The sequence below is a fragment of the Cherax quadricarinatus genome, chromosome 79 (assembly GCF_038502225.1).
Source record: "Cherax quadricarinatus isolate ZL_2023a chromosome 79, ASM3850222v1, whole genome shotgun sequence".
Taxonomy (NCBI): domain Eukaryota; kingdom Metazoa; phylum Arthropoda; class Malacostraca; order Decapoda; family Parastacidae; genus Cherax; species Cherax quadricarinatus.
In genome coordinates, this window is record NC_091370.1 from 5,346,145 (window position 1) to 5,373,208 (window position 27,064).

Sequence of the window (27,064 nt, forward strand, 5' to 3'; positions counted from 1 at the left end):
TACGAGTTTTTTGAGATACGAGCCGTCCCTGGGTCGATTTTTTGCTCTGAGTTACAAGCCAGCTCCCCCTGCTTCCCCTCTCAACCCAAAACCTGGACACCTCGTTTGTTTATCTATGATTTCATCCTTTAATTCCATGGAAATCATCTTTTTTTTTCTCAGCACTGTCCTTTACACTTACTTTCTTAGGACCCATGCTAAGAAAAACAAAATTTGGCCAAATGGCTGTCAAAAATGTAAGCAAAGCATGAGAGAACTGCTCCCACAGCAAGGTAAACAGTGCATTGAGTTGGTAGCATTCGTTATAATAATAATATTTTTTTTCAACAAACCGCCCATATCCCACCAAGGCAGGTTGGCCCAAAAAGAAAAACAAAAGTTTCTCCTTTTAAATTTAGTAATTTATACGGGAGAAGGGGTTACTAGCCCCTTGCTCCCAGCATTTTAGTCACCTCTTACTACATGCATGGCTTACGGAGGAAGAATTCTGTTCCACTTCCCCATGGAGATAAGAGGAAATAAACAAGAACAAGAACTAGAAAGAAAATAGAAGAAAACCCAGAGGGGTGTGTATATATATGCTTGTACATGTATGTGTAGTTTGACCTAAGTGTAAGATGTAGTAGCAAGACGTACCTGTAATCTTGCATATTTATGAGACAGACAAAAGACACCAGCAATCCTACCATCATGTAATACAATCACAGGCTTTCGTTTTACACTCGCTTGGCAGGACGGTAGTACCTTCCTGGGTGGTTGCTGTCTACCAACCTACTACCTAAAATAATAATAATCTTCTTTCTTTCAACGCACCTGCCATATCCCACTGAGGTGGGGTGGCCCAAAAGGAAAAACGAAAGTTTCGCCTTTTAAATTTAGTAATACATACAGGAGAAGGGGTTACTAGCCCCTTGCTCCCAGCATTTTAGACGCCTCTTACGACACGCATGGCTTACGGGAAGGAGTTCTATTCCACTTCCCCATGGAGTTAAGAGGAAATAGACAAGAACAAGAACTAGAAAGAAAACAGAAGAAAACCCAGAGGGGTATGTATATACGTATATGCTTATACATGTATGTGCAGTGTGACCTAAGTGTAAGAAGAAGTAGCAAGTAGTACCTGAAATCTTGCATGTTTATGAAACAGAAAAAAGGACACCAGCAATCCTACCATCATGTAAAACAATTACAGGTTTTCGTTTTACACTCACTTGGCAGGACGGTAGTACCTCCCTGGGCGGTTGCTGTCTACCAACCTACTACCTATAATAATAATAAGATTAATAATTATTATTACTACTAGTATTTTTATTGTTTTTATTAGTATTATTATTTTTATTAATTTAGGTAACTAGAGCACAGATCCAATTCCCTAGATCAAGAGCCCCTCACCAGCATCAAGGTTCCGTGACGCTGGTTAGGGGTTCTTGATCTAGGGAATTGAATCTGTGCTCCAGTTCACTAAATTTATGATAATAATATTATTATAATAATAATAACAATGATAAGAGCTACAGTTTCCTAAATTAATAATAATAATAATTATTATAATGACATAGCTTCAGTTTTCTAAATTAATAATAATAAAACATAATAATTTAGAATGCTGCTGCTAGTTGGCACAGCTGATGCCAAATCATCTGGTAAGCAGTACATATGTTTACATCACTGTGGGAGCAGTTCTCTCATACTTGCTTGCATTTTTTCACAGTCATTTAGCCAAATTTCTTTTTTCTAACCATGGGTCCTAAGAAAATAAGTGCAAAGGACAGTGCTGAGAAGAAAATGAGGATGATTTTCATGAACTTAGCCATGCAATACCAGCTTAGTATATCTACGATACATAGATACTAAAGTTGTATCAGTTATGTTCAGTGATTAAACAAAACGTTGTATCAGTTTAGTTCAGCGATCAAACAAAACAATGTTGTTGGTTTACAAGGCCACTGACATCATATGCTACACCCTCAACATAACATCCCCCACCATCTCTGCTCCAAGTGTGTAAATACATACACACTTTATATAAAGTTTAGTATTTCTTTACATTCTGTAGTGTACAGTGGACCCCCGCATAGCGATATTAATCCATGCAAGAGAGCTCATTGTTATGCGAAATTATCGTTATGCGAATGAATTTTCCCCATAAGAAATAATGGAAATCAAATTAATCCGGGCAAGACACCCGAAAGTATGAAACATGCAAGAGAGCTCATTGTTATGCGAAATTATCGTTATGCGAATGAATTTTCCCCATAAGAAATAATGGAAATCAAATTAATCCGGGCAAGACACCCGAAAGTATGAAAAAAAAAATTTTACCACATGAAATATACATTTTCCTACACACAAAGAGAAGGATACATGCACAATAGTAGAGTAGTACATGCACAATATATATTGTGCATGTACTACTCTACTAAATGAAGAATAAATGACACTTACCTTTATTGAAGATGCAGCAATGACTGATGAGACACTGTGTCCTGGGAGTGCCTTTTCCTCCTGAGTACTGTAGATCCTGTTTGGCATTTTCTTCCAGAACAGGCCTTATCACACTGTGTATGTCATTACGATTCTTAAATCTCTCAAACCAACCTTTGCTGGCTTTAAATTCACCAATATGAGCACTAGTTCCAGGCATTTTTCCCTGTTCACCTGGGTGTTAGTCGACTGGTGTGGGTTGCATCCTGGGAGACAAGATTAAGGACCCCAATGGAAATAAGTTAGACAGTCTTCGATGACACTGGCTTTTTTGGGTTATCCTGGGTGGCAAATCCTCTGGGGTTAATTGTTTCTTGGTATTCTCAATAAGCCACACCAACAATGGTGCTACAGCAGCAGCAGCAGCAGCTGACAGTGCTACAGCAGCAGCAGACGATGCTACAGCAGCAGCTGACGGTGGTACAGCAGCAGCAGCAGCAGCTGACAGTGCTACAGCAGCAGCAGACAATGCTACAGCAGCAGCAGCAGCTGACGGTGGTACAGCAGCAGCAGCAGCTGACAGTGCTACAGCAGCAGCAGACGATGCTACAGCAGCAGCAGACGATGCTACAGCAGCAGCAGACGATGATACAGCAGCAGCAGCAGACGATGCTACAGCAGCAGCAGCAGCTGACGGTGGTACAGCAGCAGCAGCAGCAGCAGCTGACAGTGCTACAGCAGCAGCAGACGATGCTACAGCAGCAGCAGACGATGCTACAGCAGCAGCAGACGATGCTACAGCAGCAGCAGACGATGCTACAGCAGCAGCAGACGGTGCTACAGCAGCAGCAGCAGCTGACGGTGGTACAGCATCAGCAGCAGCAGCTGACGGTGCTACAGCAGCAGCAGACGATGCTACAGCAGCAGCAGACGATGCTACAGCAGCAGCAGACGATGCTACAGCAGCAGCAGACGATGCTACAGCAGCAGCAGACGATGCTACAGCAGCAGCAGACGGTACTACAGCAGCAGAAGACGGTACTACAGCAGCAGCAGACGGTACTACAACAGCAGCAGCAGCAGCAGCTGACAGTGGTACAACAGCAGCAGACGATGCTACAGCAGCAGCAGACGGTACTACAGCAGCAGCTGACGGTAGTACAGCAGCAGCAGCTGTACCACCAATAGTAGCGATGGTTGATTGGGGTTTATTATACAACCTGGCCAGCTCAGAGACACGCACTCCACTTTCATACTTATCAATGATCTTTTTCTTCATCTCTATAGTAATTCTCACCCTTATTGCTGTAGGGTTGGCACTAGAAGCTTTCTTGGGGCCCATGGTCACTTATTTTGCAGATAAAATCACCAAAAACACTGTAATACAGTGGACCCCCGCATACCGATTTTAATCCGTGCAAGAGGGCTCATTGGTATGCGAAATAATCGGAATGCGAATGAATTTTCCCCATAAGAAATAATGGAAATCAAATTAATCCGTGCAAGACACCCAAAAGTATGAAAAAAAAAATTTTACCACGTGAAATATACATTTTCCTACACACAAAGAGAAGGATACATGCACAATAGTAGAGTAGTACATGCACAGTATATATTGTGCATGTACTAGTCTACTAAATGAAGAATAAATGACACTTACCTTTATTGAAGATGCAGCAATGACTGATGAGACACTGTGTCCTGGGAGTGCCTTTTCCTCCTGAGTACTGTAGGTCCTGTTTGGTATTTTCTTCCAGAACATGCCTTATCACACTGTGTATGTCACTACGATTCTTAAATCTCTCAAACCAACCTTTGCTGGCTTTAAATTCACCAATATGAGCACTAGTTCCAGGCATTTTTCCCTGTTCACCTGGGTGTTAGTCGACTGGTGTGGGTTGCATCCTGGGAGACAAGATTAAGGACCCCAATGGAAATAAGTTAGACAGTCTTCGATGACACTGACTTTTTTGGGTTATCCTGGGTGGCAAATCCTCTGGGGTTAATTGTTTCTTGGTATTCTCAATAAGCCACACCAACAACAGTGCTACAGCAGCAGCAGCAGCAGCTGACAGTGCTACAGCAGCAGCAGACGGTGCTACAGCAGCAGCAGACGGTGCTACAGCAGCAGCAGACGGTGCTACAGCAGCAGCAGACGATGCTACAGCAGCAGCAGCAGCTGACAGTGCTACAGCAGCAGCAGACGATGCTACAGCAGCAGCAGATGATGCTACAGCAGCAGCAGATGATGCTACAGCAGCAGCAGACGATGCTACAGCAGCAGCAGACGATGCTACAGCAGCAGCAGACGATGCTACAGCAGCAGCAGCAGACGATGCTACAGCAGCAGCAGCAGCAGACGATGCTACAGCAGCAGCAGCAGCAGCAGACGATGCTACAGCAGCAGCAGCAGCTGACAGTGCTACAGCAGCAGCAGCAGCTGACAGTGCTACAGCAGCAGCAGACGATGCTACAGCAGCAGCAGACGATGCTACAGCAGCAGCAGCAGCAGACAATGCTACAGCAGCAGCAGCAGCAGACGATGCTACAGCAGCAGCAGCAGCAGACGATGCTACAGCAGCAGCAGACGATGCTACAGCAGCAGCAGCAGACGATGCTACAGCAGCAGCAGCAGCAGACGATGCTACAGCAGCAGGAGACGATGCTACAGCAGTAGCAGCAGCTGACAGTGCTACAGCAGCAGCAGACGATGCTACAGCAGCAGCAGACGATGCTACAGCAGCAGCAGCAGCTGACAGTGCTACAGCAGCAGCAGACGATGCTACAGCAGCAGCAGACGATGCTACAGCAGCAGCAGCAGCTGTACCACCAATAGTAGCGATGGTTGATTGGGGTTTATTATACAACCTGGCCAGCTTGGAGACACGCACTCCACTTTCATACTTATCAATGATCTTTTTCTTCATCTCTATAGTAATTCTCACCCTTATTGCTGTAGGGTTGGCACTAGAAGCTTTCTTGGGGCCCATGGTCACTTATTTTCCAGATAAAATCACCAAAAACACTGTAATAATACGAAATGTTACGATTGTATGCTTGGATGCTACCGCGGAGGCTGGCTGGTAAACAATGCCACCGGCGGAACATGTGAGGCTAGCTAAGGCGCACATTGGATGCGTCTCGGATGAACAGCGGTGAGCGGGTTTTTAAGCGGTATGCGAGGCAAAATTTTTGCGATTAAAGCAAGCGGTATGCGGATTAATCGTTATGTGATGCCAACGGTATGCGGGGGTCCACTGTAATACGAAATGTTCCGATTGTATGCTTGGATGTTACCGCGGAGGCTGGCTGGTAAACAATGCCACCGGCGGAACATGTGAGGCTGGCTAAGGGCGCACATTAGACGCGTCTCGGACGAACAGCGTTGAGCGGGTTTTTTAGCGGTATGCGAGGCAAAATCTTGGCGATAAAATGTAGCGGTATGCGGATTTAACGTTATGCAAGGCCAACGGTATGCGGGGGTCCACTGTATTATGTTTTATGTTTTTATATACGATATGTCTGCAGTTAGCCTCACAAATACTCCACTTTCTCTTACAATAAAAGCATGGGAAGATATTACAGTGGACCCCCGGTTTGCGATGCCATCGGTATCCAATAAATCCGGTATTCGATACATTTTAACGCAAAATTTTTGCCTCGGTTCCCATTAAAAAACCCGGTATATGATTCATCCGAGACGTGTCCACGTGTGTGCCAGTGTTTACAAGCCAGCCAGTGTGCTCGCATCTAAGGATACATTCGGTACATTCCATATTATCAGTGTTTTTGGTGCTTGTTTCTGCAAAATAAGTCACCATGGGCCCCAAGAAAGCTTCTAGTGCCAACCCTTCGAGAAAAAGGGTGCTAATGACTATTGAAATGAAGAAAGAGATAACTGAAAAGTACTATGTCGGAGCTGGCCAGGTTGTACACAAAACCCCAATCAACCATCTCTACTATAGTGACCAGGAAAACGGCAATCAAGGAAGCTGTTGTTGCAAAAGGTGCAACTGTGATTACAAAACAGCGACCGCAAGTGTTAGAAGATGTTGAGACTGTTATTGGTGTGAATAAATGAAAAACAGATAGCAGGAGATAGCATCTCTCAAGCGATCATTTGTGAAAAGGCTAGGCAGTTGCATGATGATTTGGTAAAGAAATTGCCTGCAACTAGTGGTGATGTGAGTGAATTTAAGGCCAGCAAAGGTTGGTTTGAAAGATTTAAGAATCGTAGTGGCATACATAGTGTGATTAGGCATGGTGAGGCTGCCAGTGACTCAAGCTGGTCCTAGTGGCATTAAAAGAAGGGAAGTAACCCCAGAAAAGGACTTGCTACCTCAAGTCCTATTGGAAGGGGATTCCCCTTCTAAACAATAAGTTTGACTCTCCCCTCCTCCCATCCCATCAATCATCACCAGATCTTCATTAAAGGTAAGTGTCATGTATTCTATTGTTAGTAGAGTACTACAAACTGTGCATGTCTTCTTCAGTTTGTGTGCATTAAACTTAATATTTCATGTGGTAAAAAATTTTTTTCATACTTTTGGGTGTCTTGCACGGATTAATTTGATTTCCATTATTTCTTATGGGGAAAATTGATTCGCTTTTCGATAATTTTGGTTTACGATGAGCTCTCAGGAACGGATTAATATCGCAAACCGGGGGTCCACTGTATAGTCAAACTTGGACAGAAAATGGCGGACGCTTCTGCCGCTGCCTCTGCCACCATATTATGGCCTGTTTTATTCATTCTAGAGTATATATCATGTTTCTGCGTTAATTATATTGTTTATTATATCATATTAGATGAACTGTGATAGATAAATAAGCCGTACAGTTGATATTATCATCATATTCAAGTACAGTGGACCCCCGGTTAACGATATTTTTTCACTCCAGAAGTATGTTCAGGTGCCAGTACTGACCGAATTTGTTCCCATAAGGAATATTGTGAAGTAGATTAGTCCATTTCAGACCCCCAAACATACACGTACAAACGCACTTACATAAATACACTTACATAATTGGTCGCATTCGGAGGTGATCGTTATGCGGGGGTCCACTGTATTTTGTCTTGTCTCCAGAGTGCAGGTACAGATTAATGGCTTTTCAATTAATTTAAATGAGGAAAATCGATTTGATATACGAGTAAATTGAGTTATGAGCTAGGTCACGGAACGGATTAAACTCTTAAGTCAAGGTTCCACTGTAGTTTGTTACTACTGTAGCTTGCTTAACTATCAAAACTTGGGGCCTCAGTCACCGACTATCAACCACACAATTGTTTGTTGGATACATAATAAAACCTTTAACCCTAAAACTGTCCAAACGTAGATCTACGTTTTTTCAACGTTTGAAAGTATGTAAAAAAAACAACTTTTTTTTTTACATTTGAAAACATGTAAAAAACTTGATCTACGTTTTTTTGTTATATTTGAAAATATGTAAAAAAAAGTAGATCTACTTTTGGAGCGCTACACATGTGAACGTAGATCTGTTTGGACAGTTTAAGGGTTAAACAAAACTACATTGTTTACCTTTTCCTGCCACTATCATTAACATTATCACTCGCATGTGTATTATCTGTGGTACAGTATGATAACTTTCAGTAATATCAAATAATGCACTTTTATAATATCAAGTAGAGTACGTTCATGTCAATATAAAATAAAATGAATTATTATAATCCTCCTCTAAATCATTTACTAAACAAAAAAAAAATTAAATAATTCATGCACTTGTAAAGACAGTAATGGGAAAGCTTGCAACGTTTTGTGAACGACCATGCAAATTTGAAGCTAATATTCTAAAATAATGTTAATTAATACAGAGGCCACACCAAGGCTTGCCTGACCAGCCAGGTTGTGGCTTGTACATTGGATGGATTATGGCTAGCAGTAACAGCCTGGTTGATCAGGCCTTGATCCACTCAATTTTATCAGCAAATTTACTTAAAAGCCTTTAAAGGGATACCTGACAATATCCTCACTGCTCAACTTAAGCCTACCATCTCTGGCTGACAGATTTCAATACCACGTATGACCCCTCATCCTATACGATAGAAAATGACACACACCTAACTGGCTTTTGTTCTCACTGTGTGACTATCAAAGAATGGAAGTATGATGTATAAAAAATAATAGTAATAATAAAATTTAAATAATAATAATAAAGGCCCTAGCCCCATCTTCCAACCAGGCTGTCACTCCTATATGAAACTTCTACTACAGCCATCCCTGACTAGCTAGCATTATGAGGCACAGTTGAGGTAACAAATACATGACACCAACTTTACAATGTAGAGACGATCTTGATCCAGTGTGGCATCTGGCAGCTTCATGCGAGAGAGGTGTGCGTGCAACAATGAGCGAGCCTTCATGGAATAAGCAAAGCACAGGGGACGCTCCTTGTTCTTCTCTCCAAGATTAGGTAGCTGTTTGATTAACTGTGGTAGTTCAATATTGTCAGTTGGGCGCTCCTGCAGGGTAAAATTACCTTAAAATGAAATCCATCCACTGTAAGAGGAAATAATAATAATGGAAGAAATCACAATAAAAAGAGTGATTGCAAATATGTAAAAATACCACAGTGAAAAAGGTAATAGGTTGGTAGACAGCAACCGCCCAGGGAGGTACTACCGTCCTGCCAAGTGAGTGTAAAATGAAAGCCTGTAATTGTTTTACATGATGGTAGAATTGCTGGTGTCCATTTTTCTGTCTCATGAACATGCAAGGTTTCAGGTACATCCTGCTACTTCTACTTACACTTAGGTCACATTACACATTTTTTTTTTTTTCAACAAGTCGGCCATCTCCCACCGAGGCAGGGTGACCCAAAAAAGAAAGAAAATCCCCAAAAAGAAAATACTTTCATCTCATTCAACACTTTCACCACACTCACACATTATCACTGTTTTTGCAGAGGTGCTCAGAATACAACAGTTTAGAAGCATATACGTAAAAAGATACACAACATATCCCTCCAAACTGCCAATATCCCAAACCCCTCCTTTAAAGTGCAGGCATTGTACTTCCCATTTCCAGGACTCAAGTCCGACTATATGAAAATAACCGGTTTCCCTGAATCCCTTCACTAAATATTACCCTGCTCACACTCCAACAGATCGTCAGGTCCCAAGTATCATTCATCTCCATTCACTCCTATCTAACACGCTCACGCACGCTTGCTGGAAGTCCAAGCCCCTCGCCCACAAAACCTCCTTTACCCCCTCTCTCCAACCCTTTCGAGGACGGCCCCTACCCCTCCTTCCTTCCCCTATAGATTTATATGCTTTCCATGTCATTCTACTTTGATCCATTCTCTCTAAATGACCAAACCACCTCAACAACCCCTCTTCTGCCCTCTGACTAATGCTTTTATTAACTCCACATCTTCTCCTAATTTCCACACTCCGAATTTTCTGCATAATATTTACACCACACATTGCCCTTAGACAGGACATCTCCACTGCCTCCAACCGTCTCCTCGCTGCTGCATTTACCACCCAAGCTTCACATCCATATAAGAGTGTTGGTACTACTATACTTTCATACATTCCCTTCTTTGCCTCCATAGATAACGTTTTTTGACTCCACATATACCTCAACGCACCACTCACCTTTTTTCCCTCATCAATTCTATGATTAACCTCATCCTTCATAAATCCATCCGCCGACACGTCAACTCCCAAGTTATTTATTATTTTATTATCACACTGGCCGATTCCCACCAAGGCAGGGTGGCCCGAAAAAGAAAAACTTTCACCATCATTCACTCCATCACTGTCTTGCCAGAAGGGTGCTTTACACTACAGTTTTTAAACTGCAACATTAACACCCCTCCTTCAGAGTGCAGGCACTGTACTTCCCATCTCCAGGACTCAAGTCCGGCCTGCCGGTTTCCCTGAATCCCTTCATAAATGTTACTTTGCTCACACTCCAACAGCACGTCAAGTATTAAAAACCATTTGTCTCCATTCACTCCTATCAAACACGCTCACGCATGCCTGCTGGAAGTCCAAGCCCCTCGCACACAAAACCTCCTTTACCCCCTCCCTCCAACCCTTCCTAGGCCGACCCCTACCCCGCCTTCCTTCCACTACAGACTGATACACTCTTGAAGTCATTCTGTTTCGCTCCATTCTCTCTACATGTCCGAACCACCTCAACAACCCTTCCTCAGCCCTCTGGACAACAGTTTTGGTAATCCCGCACCTCCTCCTAACTTCCAAACTACGAATTCTCTGCATTATATTCACACCACACATTGCCCTCAGACATGACATCTCCACTGCCTCCAGCCTTCTCCTCGCTGCAACATTCATCACCCACGCTTCACACCCATATAAGAGCGTTGGTAAAACTATACTCTCATACATTCCCCTCTTTGCCTCCAGGGACAAAGTTCTTTGTCTCCACAGACTCCTAAGTGCACCACTCACTCTTTTTCCCTCATCAATTCTATGATTCACCTCATCTTTCATAGACCCATCTGCTGACACGTCCACTCCCAAATATCTGAATACGTTCACCTCCTCCATACTCTCTCCCTCCAATCTGATATTCAATCTTTCATCACCCAATCTTTTTGTTATCCTCATAACCTTACTCTTTCCTGTACTCACCTTTAATTTTCTTCTTTTGCACACCCTACCAAATTCATCCACCAATCTCTGCAGCTTCTCTTCAGAATCTCCCAAGAGCACAGTGTCATCAGCAAAGAGCAGCTGTGACAACTCCCACTTTGTGTGTGATTCTTTATCTTTTAACTCCACGCCTCTTGCCAAGACCCTCGCATTTACTTCTCTTACAACCCCATCTATAAATATATTAAACAACCACGGTGACATCACACATCCTTGTCTAAGGCCTACTTTTACTGGGAAAAAATTTCCCTCTTTCCTACATACTCTAACTTGAGCCTCACTATCCTCGTAAAAACTCTTCACTGCTTTCAGTAACCTACCTCCTACACCATACACTTGCAACATCTGCCACATTGCCCCCCTATCCACCCTGTCATACGCCTTTTCCAAATCCATAAATGCCACAAAGACCTCTTTAGCCTTATCTAAATACTGTTCACTTATATGTTTCACTGTAAACACCTGGTCCACACACCCCCTACCTTTCCTCAAGCCTCCTTGTTCATCTGCTATCCTATTCTCCGTCTTACTCTTAATTCTTTCAATTATAACTCTACCATACACTTTACCAGGTACACTCAACAGACTTATCCCCCTATAATTTTTGCACTCTCTTTTATCCCCTTTGCCTTTATACAAAGGAACTATGCATGCTCTCTGCCAATCCCTAGGTACCTTACCCTCTTCCATACATTTATTAAATAATTGCACCAACCACTCCAAAACTATATCCCCACCTGCTTTTAACATTTCTATCTTTATCCCATCAATCCCGGCTGCCTTACCCCCTTTCATTTTACCTACTGCCTCACCTACTCCCAAGTATCTGAAAACATTCACATACATGTACAAGAATATATATACATACATATCCCTCTGGGTTTTCTTCTATTTTCTTTCTAGTTCTTGTTCTTGTTTACTTCCTCATCTCCATAGGGAAGTGGAACAGAATTCTTCCTCCATAAGCCATGCGTGTTGTAAGAGGCAACTAAAATGCCGGGGGCAAGGGGCTAGTAACCCCTTCTCCTGTATATACAGTGGACCCTCGACCAACGATGGCATTGATTAACGATAAATCCGACTAGCGATACATTTTAACGCAAAAATTTTGCCTCGACTAGCGCTAAAAAACTCGACCAACACTATTCGTTCCGTCTGAGAAGCATCCACTTCTGGCCAGTGTTTACAAGCCAGCCAGCCACCGCAGTCGCTTCCAAGCATACAATTGGAACATTTCATGTTATCACAGCCTTTTTAGTGATTGCACCTGCAAAATAAGTCACCATGGGCCCCAAGAAAGCTTCTAGTGCCAACCCTACAGCAAAAAGGGTGAGAATTACTATGGATATGAAGAAAGAGATCATTGCTAAGTATGTAAGTGGAGTGCATGTCTCCGAGCTGGCCAGGTTGTACACAAAACCCCAATCAACCATCGCTGCTATTGTGGCCAAGAAAACGGCAATCAAGGAAGCTGTTCTTGCCAAAGGTGCAACTATGTTTTCGAAACTGAGATCGCAAGTGATAGAAGATGTTGAGAGACTGTTATTGGTGTGGATAAACAAAAAACAGATAGCAGGAGATAGCATCTCTCAAGCGATCATATGTGAAAAGGCTAGGAAGTTGCATGAGGATTTAATTAGAAAAATGCCAGCAACTAGTGGTGATGTGAGTGAATTTAAGGCCAGCAAAGGTTGGTTTGAGAGATTTAAGAATCGTAGTGGCATACATAGTGTGATAAGGCATGGTGAGGCTGCCAGTTTGGACCTAAAAGCAGCTGGAAAATATGTGCAGGAATTCAAGGAGTACATAGACAGTGAAGAATTGAAACCTGAACAAGTGTTTAATTGTGACACTGACAATGTTGTGAAACACTTTAGGAATGTCATAAAGGAACGGGAGGTACAGGCCTCTATGGACAGATATGTTGTGCAACAGAGGTCCAGTGACTCTCAAGCTGGTCCTAGTGGCATTAAAAGAAGAAGGGAAGTAACCCCAAAAAAGGACTTGCCACCTCAAGTCCTAATGGAAGGGGATTCCCCTTCTAAACACTAACTGCATGTCTTCTTCAGTTTGTGTGTATTAAAATTAATATTTCATGTGGTAAAATTTTTTTTTTTCAATACTTTTGGGTGTCTTGCACGAATTAATGTGATTTCCATTATTTCTTATGGGGAAAACTAACTCGACTAACGATAATTTCGATTAACGATGAGCTCTCAGGAACGGATTAATATCGCTGGTCGAGGGTCCACTGTATTACTAAATGTAAAAGGAGAAGCTTTCGTTCTTCCTTTTGGGCCACCCCGCCTCGGTGGGATACGGCCGATGTGTTGAAAGAAGAAAGACCACAGTGAAAAAGGTAGTAGGTTGGTAGACAGCAACCACCCAAGGAGGTACTACCTTCCTGCCAAGTGAGTGTAAAACGAAAGCCTGTAATTGTTTTACATGATGGTAGGATTGATGGTGTCCTTTTTTCTGTCTCATAAACATGCAAGATTTCAGGTACATCTTGCTACTTCTACTTACACCTAGGTCACACTACACATACATGTACAAGCATATACATACACACCCCTCTGGGTTTTCTTATAATTTCTTTCTAGTTCTTATTCTTGTTTATTTCCTCTTCTCTCCACGGGAAGGGGAACAGAATTCTTCCTCTGTAAGCCATGCGTGTTATAAGAGGAGACTAAAATACCAGGAGCAAGGGGCTAGTAACCTCTTCTCCTGTATAAATTACTAAATTTAAAAGGAGAAACTTTTGTTTCCCTTTTTGGGCCACCCTGCCTTGGCGGGATACAGCCGGTTTGTTGAGGAGAGAAAAAAAAAAGTGAAAATAGAAAATAAAACCTGAGCATTTTAATGTTCTTATACATATATCTTCCAAGGAATAGGAAGAGGCAAGAGAAGCACTCAGGTTTTATTTCCTATTTTCACTGTGGTAATTTTACAATAATAATAAAATTATTATTATTATGCACATTCATGGGGAAACACTAATCCTGTAGGAGTTAGAGTGCTTGAGGAATGTTGGTATAACAAGGCTTTATCCAAGAGATGAGTAGATCCAATTCCTAGGATCAAGAAAACCTTTTCTAGCATCAAGACACCTCCTCAAAGGGAATACAAATGATACTAAAGCCTTATTTTCAATACTGTGGAACATATAACAATCACTGAGGTGAATGAGAGCCTTAATACAATTCCACTTCACAACCCACATCAATGAATACTTTACTAGGATTTTTTTTTATAATTAAAACTTACAAATTCAAAAATCCAAAAAAAAAAAATACAGTGGAACCCTGAATTTTTTTTTTTTTTTTTTTTTTTTAAACAAGTCGGCCATCTCCCACCAAGGCAGGGTGACCCAAAAAAGAAAGAAAATCCCCAAAAAGAAAATACTTTCATCATCATTCAACACTTTCACCACACTCGCACATTATCACTGTTTTTGCAGAGGTGCTCGGAATACAACAGTTTAGAAGCATACACATAAAGATACACAACATATCCCTCCAAACTGCCAATATCCCAAACCCCTCCTTTAAAGTGCAGGCATTGTACTTCCCATTTCCAGGACTCAAGTCCGACTATATGAAAATAACCGGTTTCCCTGAATCCCTTCACTAAATATTACCCTGCTCACACTCCAACAGATCGTCAGGTCCCAAGTACCATTCGTCTCCATTCACTCCTATCTAACACGCTCACGCACACTTGCTGGAAGTCCAAGCCCCTTGCCCACAAAACCTCCTTTACCCCCTCTCTCCAACCCTTTCGAGGACGACCCCTACCCCGCCTTCCTTCCCCTATAGATTTATATGCTTTCCATGTCATTCTACTTTGATCCATTCTCTCTAAATGACCAAACCACCTCAACAACCCCTCTTCTGCCCTCTGACTAATACTTTTATTAACTCCACACCTTTTCCTAATTTCCACACTCCGAATTTTCTGCATAATATTTACACCACACATTGCCCTTAAACAGGACATCTCCACTGCCTCCAACCGTCTCCTCGCTGCTGCATTTACCACCCAAGCTTCACACCCATGTAAGAGTGTTGGTACTACTATACTTTCATACATTCCCTTCTTTGCCTCCATATATAACGTTTTTTGACTCCACATATACCTCAACGCACCACTCACCTTTTTCCCTCATCAATTCTATGATTAACCTCATCCTTCATAAATCCATCCGCCGACACGTCAACTCCCAAGTATCTGAAAACATTCACTTCTTCCATACTCCTCCTCCCCAATTTGATATCCAATTTTTCTTTATCTGAATCATTTGACACCCTCATCACCTTACTCTTTTCTATGTTCACTTTCAACTTTCTACCTTTACACACATTCCCAAACTCATCCACTAACCTTTGCAATTTTTCTTTAGAATCTCCCATAAGCACAGTATCATCAGCAAAAAGTAACTGTCAATTCCCATTTTGAATTTGATTCCCCAAAATTTAATCCCACCCCTCTCCCGAACACCCTAACATTTACTTCCTTTACAACCCCATCTATAAATATATTAAACAACCATGGTGACATTACACATCCCTGTCTAAGACCTACTTTTACCGGGAAGTAGTCTCCCTCTCTTCTACACACCCTAACCTGAGCCTCACTATCCTCATAAAAACTCTTTACAGCATTTAATAACTTACCACCTACCCTGAATATCAGCCATAATCCGTTCCAGGTCAGCCTAAATTCAAAAAGGCTTAAATTTGAAGCAGGGTAATATTTAGTGAAGGGATTCAGGGAAACCGGTTATTTTATATAACCGGACTTGAGTCCTGGAAATGGGAAGTACAATGCCTGCACTCTAAAGGAGGGGTTTGGGATATTGGAAGTTTGGAGGGATATATTGTGTATTTTTATATGTATATACTTCTAAGCTGTTGTATTCTGGGCACCTCTGCAAAAAGTGATTACGTGTGAGTGAGGTGAGAGTGTTGAATGATGATGAAAGTATTTTCTTTTTGGGGATTTTCTTTCTTTTTGGGTCACCCTGCCTCGGTGGGGGACGGCCGACTTGTTGAAAAAAAAAAAATAAATAATCCGTTCCAGACACCCAAAAATAATAAAAGAAAATACATTTCGTAAACCTTACCTATAGTTTTACATACACAAAACAATTACAATTACATATAAATGAATATTTAAATCATTATTACATATCTGTATTGAAGACTTGTTGGCATATGGAAGACAGGGAGGAAGGGAGAGGGAGGAGGAGAGGTTACTGTTTGGAAGGGGACTCCCCCACCATAATGACTTCATGTATCAAGTCCCTCTCTGGAGTTACTTCCCTTCTTTGTCTTTTAATGGCACTATGACCAGCTTGTGAGTCACTGGACCCCTGTCACACAAAAAAGCTGTCCAGAGAGGTCTGTTTCTGGCGCCTCTATGATTTGCCTGAAGTGGGCCAAGGTTTTGTCAATGAACATGTTGCAGATATGGTTTGTTTCAGCTTGGTTAGGGTGATATTTCTCAGCAAAAGCTTGCATCCTACTCCACATTCCACAATTCTCCTTAATCTCTGAAGAAGGCACCTCCTTCCCTCTCTTTTCCTCCTCCTCTGAAGTAAGTTCCTTAGATGTGGTCTGTTGCTGTTCAGTTGAAGGTCTTGCAGCTCTTCAGTGGTTAACTGAAGAATTGAGACACTTATGCAACATATGGGAATCTTTATTGAAGAAACGTTTCACCACACAATGGCTTCATCAGTCCAATACAAAGGAGAAACGGGTAAAAAGAGGAGATTGAGGTAATCAGTCCCTCAGCCTGGAATCGATGTGCTCAGTCCATCACTCTTGTAGTGATTGAAGTGATTCCTCCAGAACTCTCTTAGGGTCAATTCAGTGTCCGAGGTCACTTCAAAGTACCTTTGAAACACTGCTTTTGTGTGTAGAGTTTTTTGAAGTTAGAAATGACCTGCTGGTCCATGAGCTGGATAAGAGGAGTGGTGTTAGGAGGCAAGAACTTCACTGTTAAATCCCTAGACAATTGGTCTACCAAGTTTGGAGGATGAGCAGGAGCATTGTCCATTACCAGGAGGCACTTAAGAGGCAATTTATTTTCCTGGGGGCATTTTTTCACACTTGGGCCAAACACTTCATGGACCCAGTCAATGAAAATTTGCCTCATGACCCATGCCTTATGACTAGCTTTCCACATCACACAATTTACTGTTGACGACATTGTTTTTCTTGAACACACTGGGATTTTCAGAGTGATACACCAGTAAAAGCTTAACTTTGAAATCCCCACTAGCATTAGCACAGAACAAAAGATTTAGCCTATCCTTCATAGGCTTGTGTCCTGGCGGTTCCTTTTCCTCCTGCGTGATGTAGGTCCTCTTTGGCATTTTCTTCCAAAAGAGGCCTGTTTCGTCACAACTGAACACTTGTTGGGGTGGAATTCTTCACTCTCTACGTACCCCCTGAATTCCTGCACAAATTTTTCAGCCGCATGTTTGTCTGAACTTGCAGCCTCAACATGCCTTACAATACTGTGTGCCACTACGCTTCTTAAATCTGTCAAACCAGCCTCTGCCGGCCTTAAATTCATTAACATCATCACTAGTTCCAGGCATTTTCTTTACGAGATCCGCATGGAACTACCTTGCCTTTTCACAAATGATTATCTCTGAAACACTATCTCCCACTAATTGTTTTTCGCTGATCCACAGCAACTTCTCCACATCTTCCATCGTTGGTAATCTCTTTTTCCTTAACATGTTTACCCCTTTCGCCACATCAGCTTCCTCGATTTGTTCTTTCTTTCCCAGAATAGAAGTGATTGTTGATTTGTTTTTGCCATACATCATGACAAGCTGGAGCGCACACACACCACTCTCATATTTTTCAACAACTTCTTTCTTAAATTCCATCATGTTTCTCATTTTCTTTACCAAAGGAACTTTACTAGGAACTTTCTTGGGGCCCATGGTGGCTTATTTCACAGTCGCACTTAATAAACAAGCACAAAAACCAATGGATTTTAAGGAAGTGTTTGGATGAATGCACGGAGTACATACTCATTCACAGCGAGAGACAGGGAGACTGACTCACCTACACATGGCATCCCGGCAGGAGGCGGGTTGACGCGTCTAATACGGCCAATTTGCGAGGCACCAGCCGAAAAACTGAACAAAATTTCGGCCCAAAAACGATTCGGCCAATAAGTGCAGTGGCCAATATTTGGGGTTCCATTGTACTGAAGCACTAACAAGAATGCTGTCCCATTAGTGAAGGACTCGACTGATTGATCATCAGCCTACCACAATCACAGGGTTTGATCACTGACCTACCACAATGACAGAGGTTGATCAATAACTTACCACAATCTCAGGATTATGTCCTTTTTCAAATTCCAGCGATGCTGCAAGAACCATCAGTGCCCTCTTGAATACCATATGTGGCGTCTTATGGAAGAAATAGTAATACAACTGAGTTGTATCTAGAAGAACCTGCAAAATTAATTTGGTATATTAATAAATCTGTAGACAAAAAATCTATTAAATAAGAAGACAATAGTTAACCCTTTCAGGGTCCAAGGCCAAAATCTGAAGTGGTGCTCCAGTGTCCAAGAAATTTTGAGAAAAAAAAAAAAAAATTCTTACAGAATTAAAGAGCATATTTTTGTGAAGGTAATAAGACAAAAAAAAATTTCTGATCAGTACTTACCGAGATACAGTGCCGAGAAGTTTGTCCAAATTGACATGGTGGCGTCAACATTGACGAATTCCACATATGCGCATTACTTTATTTAGCAGTTTTTGTAGTTTTTTCTTTTCTTTTCCAATTTTTTTCTTTTCCTACTAACATTTGGGGCATAAGAGACCAATACTGTATATAATGTATAAATATAATCTCACTGTATTGAACACAATAACCGCACTAAAGTTATTATCATATTATTGTTTACCACTGTTGTTTATTACAATAAACATGCACAAGTCTTGTATAATACTAATGTTCTATCATATACTTACATATTTACAATCACTGGACATGGTTTTAGAACTGCTGGAGCTTGTGAAACTCCTTGAAACAAGGCACCATGCACAGAGGTACCTTACATTCCTCACACATAAACCGAGTGTCTTTGCGTGTTTGTTGCCATCGTTTTGTTTGTGCACAGACGATGCATCTCTTCTCAGCAAATTTCTTCTGAGTTGAAAGAAGCTGTATTATGAAATGATCACCTTCCCTCCTCAAACGCTTGGGTATATCCTGAGGAATTCGAGGACCTCGTTGTATAGCAGGTGTTGTTACCTGGTACAGTAGGGCCCCACTTATACGGCTGGTTAGGTTCCAGGCTACCGCCGTAAAGTGGAACACCCTTTTTTTCCACTTACAAATGCATACAAACACTAGATAACAAGTTTACACTAACATATATTAAGTTAGCAATAGAACCAGGCATCAAAAAACAATAAAAAAGTACAATACACACATGGTGCACTCATTACTTACCTTAAAATATTTATAGTCTTAATCTAGGGTGAGACAAGTAGTATTTATTGTAAGAAATCAAGTGTGGTATGTATGGTAGTCAGCCAGGCTACCATACCAGGCCACCCCACCCACACATACAATTCTATGATATTTAAGCATCCCAGAGCGATAAAATGTATAAACAGTTCACTCATTACTTACCTTAAAATATAGGGTGAGATAAGTAGTATTTATTGTAAAAAATCAAGTGTGGTATGTATGGTAGTCAGCCGGGCTACCATACCAGGCCAACCCACCTACACATAATATTCTATTACATTTAAGCATCCCAGAGCGATAAAATGTATATACAGTTCACTCATTACTTACCTTAAAATATTTGTAGTCTTAATATAGGGTCAGGAGTAAGTAAATGAGATAAAACGAATAAATGAGAGAGAGAAAGAATGAGTGCATGAGAGAGGACAGGCGCAGAGTTATGTAAACAAACCAGGCGAAGGTAAGTTTTGTAAACGAAGTGTACACGTCTGGTTTGTGTACAAGTTACATTGTGTACAGGTTGTCTCTACATTGATACGGTAGAATAAATAAAGAAGAACACTCCCATTCTCATATAACATCATTTTGAGAAGAAATGATGCTCTGGGTGAAGGCAATGGAAATAAGTCACTCTGACTTTTTTGGGTTATCCTAGGTTCTCTACACATATGTTGTTATGTATGATAATCTATGTAACTGTATTTGTGTATACCTGAATAAACTTACTTACATACATACGAAAGGAATAATTTTCTACAGTTACCCCCAGTAACACATTTTCTCTTATGTTAGATTAGAGAAAATGTTATTCTTGGCGTCACTTGTACAAGTTATCTGGCTACCACATCTCATATTTATGTTTATTTATTCTACTGTAGGGTGTATTTATCATCTTTTAATGTTATGTATCGTGCTTGTTATATAATTTTGAAAAAAATATCATGGATGGATTAATGAAAATGTGTATATTAACGTAATATACAACATTTAATGAGACTCGGTGATTATTATTATTATTATCATTTCTAATATGGCGTCACTTGTGCAAGTCGTCTGCTACCACATCTCATATTTATGTTTATTTATTCTATTGTGGGGTGTATTTATCATCTTTTTATGTTTTATGATCAGTTATGGAAGGAGAAAAGAGAATATGAATGTGTAAATTCAAGAATTATGTGGATTAAAGTAAAGGTTGGATGCGAGAAGTGGGTCATAATAAGCGTGTATGCACCTGGAGAAGAGAGGAATGCAGAGGAGAGAGAGAGATTCTGGGAGATTTTAAGTGAATGTATAGGAGCCTTTGAACCAAGTGAGAGAGTAATTGTGGTAGGGGACCTGAATGCTAAAGTAGGAGAAACTTTTAGAGAGGGTGTGGTAGGTAAGTTTGGGGTGCCAGGTGTAAATGATAATGGGAGCCCTTTGATTGAACTTTGTATAGAAAGGGGTTTAGTTATAGGTAATACATATTTTAAGAAAAAGAGGATAAATAAGTATACAAGATATGATGTAGGGCGAAATGACAGTAGTTTGTTGGATTATGTATTGGTAGATAAAAGACTGTTGAGTAGACTTCAGGATGTACATGTTTATAGAGGGGCCACAGATATATCAGATCACTTTCTAGTTGTAGCTACACTGAGAGTAAAAGGTAGATGGGATACAAGGAGAATAGAAGCATCAGGGAAGAGAGAGGTGAAGGTTTATAAACTAAAAGAGGAGGCAGTTAGGGTAAGATATAAACAGCTATTGGAGGATAGATGGGCTAATGAGAACATAGGCAATGGGGTCAAAGAGGTATGGGGTAGGTTTAAAAATGTAGTGTTAGAGTGTTCAGCAGAAGTTTGTGGTTACAGGAAAGTGGGTGCAGGAGGGAAGAGGAGCGATTGGTGGAATGATGATGTAAAGAGAGTAGTAAGGGAGAAAAAGTTAGCATATGAGAAGTTTTTACAAAGTAGAAGTGATGCAAGGAGGGAAGAGTATATGGAGAAAAAGAGAGAGGTTAAGAGAGTGGTGAAGCAATGTAAAAAGAGAGCAAACGAGAGAGTGGGTGAGATGTTATCAACAAATTTTGTTGAAAATAAGAAAAAGTTTTGGAGTGAGATTAACAAGTTAAGAAAGCCTAGAGAACAAATGGATTTGTCAGTTAAAAATAGGAGAGGAGAGTTATTAAATGGAGAGTTAGAGGTACTGGGAAGATGGAGGGAATATTTTGAGGAATTGTTAAATGTTGATGAAGATAGGGAAGCTGTGATTTCGTGTATAGGGCAAGGAGGAATAACATCTTGTAGGAGTGAGGAAGAGCCAGTTGTGAGTGTGGGGGAAATTCGTGAGGCAGTAGGTAAAATGAAAGGGGGTAAGGCAGCTGGGATTGATGGGATAAAGATAGAAATGTTAAAAGCAGGTGGGGATATAGTTTTGGAGTGCTTGATGCAATTATTTAATAAATGTATGGAAGAGGGTAAGGTACCTAGGGATTGGCAGAGAGCATGCATAGTTCCTTTGTATAAAGGCAAAGGGTATAAAAGAGAGTGCAAAAATTATAGGGGGATAAGTCTGCTGAGTATACCTGGTAAAGTGTATGGTAGAGTTATTATTGAAAGAATTAAGAGTAAGACGGAGAATAGGATAGCAGATGAACAAGGAGGCTTTAGGAAAGGTAGGGGGTGTGTGGACCAGGTGTTTACAGTGAAACATATAAGTGAACAGTATTTAGATAAGGCTAAAGAGGTCTTTGTGGCATTTATGGATTTGGAAAAGGCGTATGACAGGGTGGATAGAGGGGCAATGTGGCAGATGTTGCAAGTGTATGGTGTAGGAGGTAGGTTACTGAAAGCAGTGAAGAGTTTTTACGAGGATAGTGAGGCTCAAGTTAGAGTATGTAGGAAAGAGGGAAATTATTTCCCAGTAAAAGTAGGCCTTAGACAAGGATGTGTGATGTCACCGTGGTTGTTTAATATATTTATAGATGGGGTTGTAAGAGAAGTAAATGCGAGGGTCTTGACAAGAGGCGTGGAGTTAAAAGATAAAGCATCTTTCCATCATACATTGCCCAAGTTTCAATAAGATAACCCAACAAACAATTGAGAAAATAATAAATAATAATAATAATAATAATAATAATAATATCTTTATTTACTATACGTACATGTACAAGGTATACAGGCCTAGCTGACGTCAGTGACATATTACTGTATAGAAAGCTGCTTGTTATGCAGAGTATTTCAAGAAAATTAGGTCAGTGTCCCAGGATAACACCCACACTAGTCCACTAATGCCCAGGTGCCCATTTACTGATGGGTAAACATAGACAACAGGTGTAAAGAGAGACACCTAATGTTTCTACCCTGGCTGGGAATCGAATATTTACCAAAAATCATATATGGCTAACCCAAGCCAGGTACTAGAAATAAGCCACGTTGAATTTTTTGGGTTATCCTAGGTTCTCTACACGTATGCTGCTAAGTGTGATAATCTATATAGAGAAAATAACTTTTTTGTTTCAGGTTTATGGCAGAGTATGAGTGTATATCACAGTTAGCCCTGTGGTATACTCCATTTTTTCTAATATAAGCCCCATGACAGGGATAGGAGAATGGTATTTGTATACCATATCCTCTTCATACCTCCGTTGAACTGCTCAGTATTATGCCAAATATTTATTCTGGAGTATTTAACATGTTTTATGTTATTTATATTGTTTATTATGTCATATTAGATCAATTGTGATAGGCAAATAAGTGGTAGTGTTGATATTAGCATAATAATAAAGCATATTCTCCTGCATCATGATATTGAGCTCATGGCAACCAACAGTGGCTTCAAAGCCACCTTATCTTTAATGGACAATGTACTGTGTTGGTGCTTTACATAATGAGAAGCATTTCTTTTATTCATTGGAACCATGGCAAGGGCTAAAAGTAAGCAGGTTATAACAATAAATGGAGAAAAAGAAATTGGAATGACTTATGCAGCAAGTAGCACTACCAAACAGCACCAGTAGGTTGGCGACCCTTGAAATTTGAAATTATGCTAGCCGAAATTAGTGCCGAATAACTGAAGGAACCGAATAACTGATTGCCGGATTTGTGATGGCGGACCTGTATTATAATAATTGTATAAATAATATCAGAGCATTCGTGAACACACAGTAAACCCACCAGCCTGTGTGTCTTGGAATTGTGATATGATTTGTTTATTCTTGAACATTGGCAAAAACTAAGCATTTCCACTACTTGGAGCTCTATTTCAAGCTATTTTCAGTACTAAAAACCAATCTGTAATATATCCTCCATTCTATCAAATGAGACCAAGAAACTGCAATTTTTTTTTTTTTTTTTTCAACAAGTTGGCCATCTCCCACCGAGGCAGGGTGACTGCAAACACAACCATAAAAAAACATAGGAAAATACGCCACAAAGTTGCTGCTTTAATCCAAAAACACGGTCGCAGTTTTTTTTTCCTCATTATGCACAGTGTGCTGCAGGATTTGTTTTGTATGATGCACACTTACCACAGAGATGCATTCTCTCATATCTATGCCCAAATTTACCGCTCACAGCTTATATGAGCGAGATGAGCTCATTACGTATTACTATGGCTTGGACCTTGGCTTCAAAGCCGCAGAACTATGGGATGGACCCTCAAAGGGTTAAAACACTATACAGTGTACATTAAATATTTCATGAACAAATGCTAAACCCAAAGGGGTCATACAGTGCATGCTCAATGGGAAGTAATTTTGATCCAAGGATGAGGAAGGTAGGTCATAAAGCACCTAGAAGAATAGGAGGTACTCAGGATCACTCCAAGGAAAGGGAACACAGTTCAAATTCCTTAGACTAAGAGCCACCTCACTGACATCAAAATACCTGTGTCCAGATATTAAGGAAAACCTAAACAAATCACAGATACCTGATCATTGGAGAACTTGGAAGACCTGTACCACCATATGGCAACAACCGTCGGTAGCGCAATCATAAACACGAGGCCATACAGCCCAAGCACCCACAGAGAATTTTCTTTCTCGACAATCCATGATGGAAGGGCAATTCCAAAATGCATAGCTCCCGGGCCATCTGGGTGACCATAACGCTCATAGTTCCGTCTGGCATCATCATCGGTCAGAGCCAGGTAAGCTGAAAAACAAAATATAAAAATTTACACTTCTAAACTGGAACAGAAAATTAAAGATAAACAGGTGTTAAGTACAGTGGAACCCCGTATTTCAGTTGTAATCCGTTCCGGAAGGTCAGTCTAAATCCGAAAACCGAAGTAATATTTCCCATAAGAATGAATGTAAATACAATTAATCCGTTCCAGACACCCAAATATATTAACAAAAATACATTTTTAAAGACTAACTACAGTTTTACATACACAAAACAATGAGAACTAAATAAAATAACAAATAAAGTGGATAAATGAACATTTAACATCACATTTACCTTTATTGATGATTCTTGTTGGCGTATGGAAGACAAGGAGAGAGGGAGGACTGATTATTGTTTGGAAGGGAAATCCCCCTCCATAAGGACTTCAGTTATCAAGTCCCTATCCAGGGTTACTTCCCTTCTTTGTCTTTTACTGGCACTTGGACCAGCTTTAGTCACTGCACCCGTCGCACAAAAAAACTGTTATCGTTAATCCACAACAACAATAACTTCTCCACATCTTCGATTGTTTGTGATCTTTGTTTCAATAGCATATTTACCCCTGTTGCAACATTAGCTTCCTTGATTTCTACTTTCTTTGCCAGGATGGAAGTGACTGTTGATATGGATATGCCATACATCCTGGCAAGCTCGAGCACACGTACACCACTTTCGTACTTTGCTATAATTTCTTTCTTGAATTCTATCGTGTTTCTCACTTTCTTTACCAAAGGGCTGGCACTAGGAACTTTCTTTGGGCCCATGGTGGCTTATTTCGCAGTCGCACTCAATAAACAACCACAAAAAACAATGGATTATAAAAAAATGTTTGGATGAATGCTCAGAGTGTTGCTCACTCACTGAGACACACAGCCAAACTGACTCACGCATGCGGCGTGACAGGCGGACATGTCTAATACGACCAATTTCTGAGTTGCCTGCCAAAATCCAGGATGGAATTTCGGCCCCAAAAAAAAAGCGGCCGAAATCCGATTTGGCCGATATCTGCACTGGCCAATATCCGGAGATCCACTGTAACTCTAATAATAACTGCCATTCAGAACTGCCTTGATGGGATATGGCCAGTTAAAAAAAAAAAAAAATCAGAACTATATTACAATACACAAATATGGGCTTTCCTATATAAGAAACAAATACGTACAGTGGACCCCCGCCATACAATATTAATCTGTTCCTGAGAGCTCATCGTAAGCCGAAATTATCATTAGCCAAATTAATTTTCCCCATAAGAAATAATGGAAATCAAATTAATCTGTTCCTGACACCCCAAAGTATGAAAAAAAATGTTTTTTACCACATGAAATATTAATTTTAATACACACAAACTGAAGAAGACATGCACAATTACTACTCTACTAAGAATAGAATACATGACACTTACCTTTATTGAAGATCTGGTGATGATTGATGGGATGGGAGGAGGGGAGTGTGTGGAAGTTATTGTTTAGAAGGGGAATCCCCTTCCTTTAGGAAGCATGAGGTAGCAAGTCCTTTTCCGGGGTTACTTCCCTTCTTCTTTTAATGCCACTAGAACCAGCTTGAGAGTCACTGGACCTCTGTCGCACAACAAATCTGTCCATAGAGCTCCGTACCTCCCGTTCCTTTAAGGCTTTCCTAAAATGGGCCATAACATTGTCATTGTACAGGTTGCCAACACGGCTTGCAGTAGCTGTGTCAGGGTGATTTTCATCTGTAAAGGTTTGCAGTTCAACCCACTTTGCACACATTTCCTTAATCTCTTTTTTCAATTTCATGCTAATTCTCACCCTTTTTACCACAGGGATGGCACTAGAAGCTTTCTTGAGGTCCATGGTGACTTATTTTGCAGTTACAAGCACTAAAAACACTGGGATAATGTGAAATGTACCGAATGTATGCGTAGATGTGACCGCACTGGCTGGCTTGTAAACACTGGCACTGAGGCCACACGTGGGATGCGTCCCAGACGAATCACGTAAGGCAAGCTTTTTATCGTGAGGCGAGGCAAAATTTTTGCGTTCAAATGCTTCGTATGGCAGATTTAACGTAAAGCGATGCGTTCGCAAGGCGGGGGTCCACTGTAGTATACTGTATTGTAAACCAATATTTGTGACAAACTGGCTTGAACAATATTATTATCATTATTATTATTATTAAAAGATTTTGGATATTGAATTTTTCTTTAAATATGAATTTTCTCAACATGAACACTATTTAACCCTTTGACTGTTTTCGACGTATAAATACGTCATACGAGCCAATGTTTCTGACGTATATATACTCAATAATTCTAGCGGCTTCAAATCAAGCGGGAGAAAGCTGGTAGG

General features: G+C 40.7%; 1 protein-coding gene across 1 annotated transcript in view; it reads right to left on the reverse strand.

The window, feature by feature from the left end:
* Sec63 (translocation protein Sec63) overlaps positions 1 to 27,064 on the reverse strand; it is an 87,770-nt gene that overhangs the window by 44,342 nt on the left and 16,364 nt on the right. The window contains exons 5-7 of the mRNA XM_070101844.1: positions 24,499 to 24,722; positions 18,426 to 18,554; positions 8,718 to 8,905 (exon numbers count right to left, since the gene is read on the reverse strand). Coding sequence (XP_069957945.1) covers positions 8,718 to 8,905; positions 18,426 to 18,554; positions 24,499 to 24,722 — 541 coding nt within the window. The remainder of the gene's footprint in view (positions 1 to 8,717; positions 8,906 to 18,425; positions 18,555 to 24,498; positions 24,723 to 27,064) is intronic.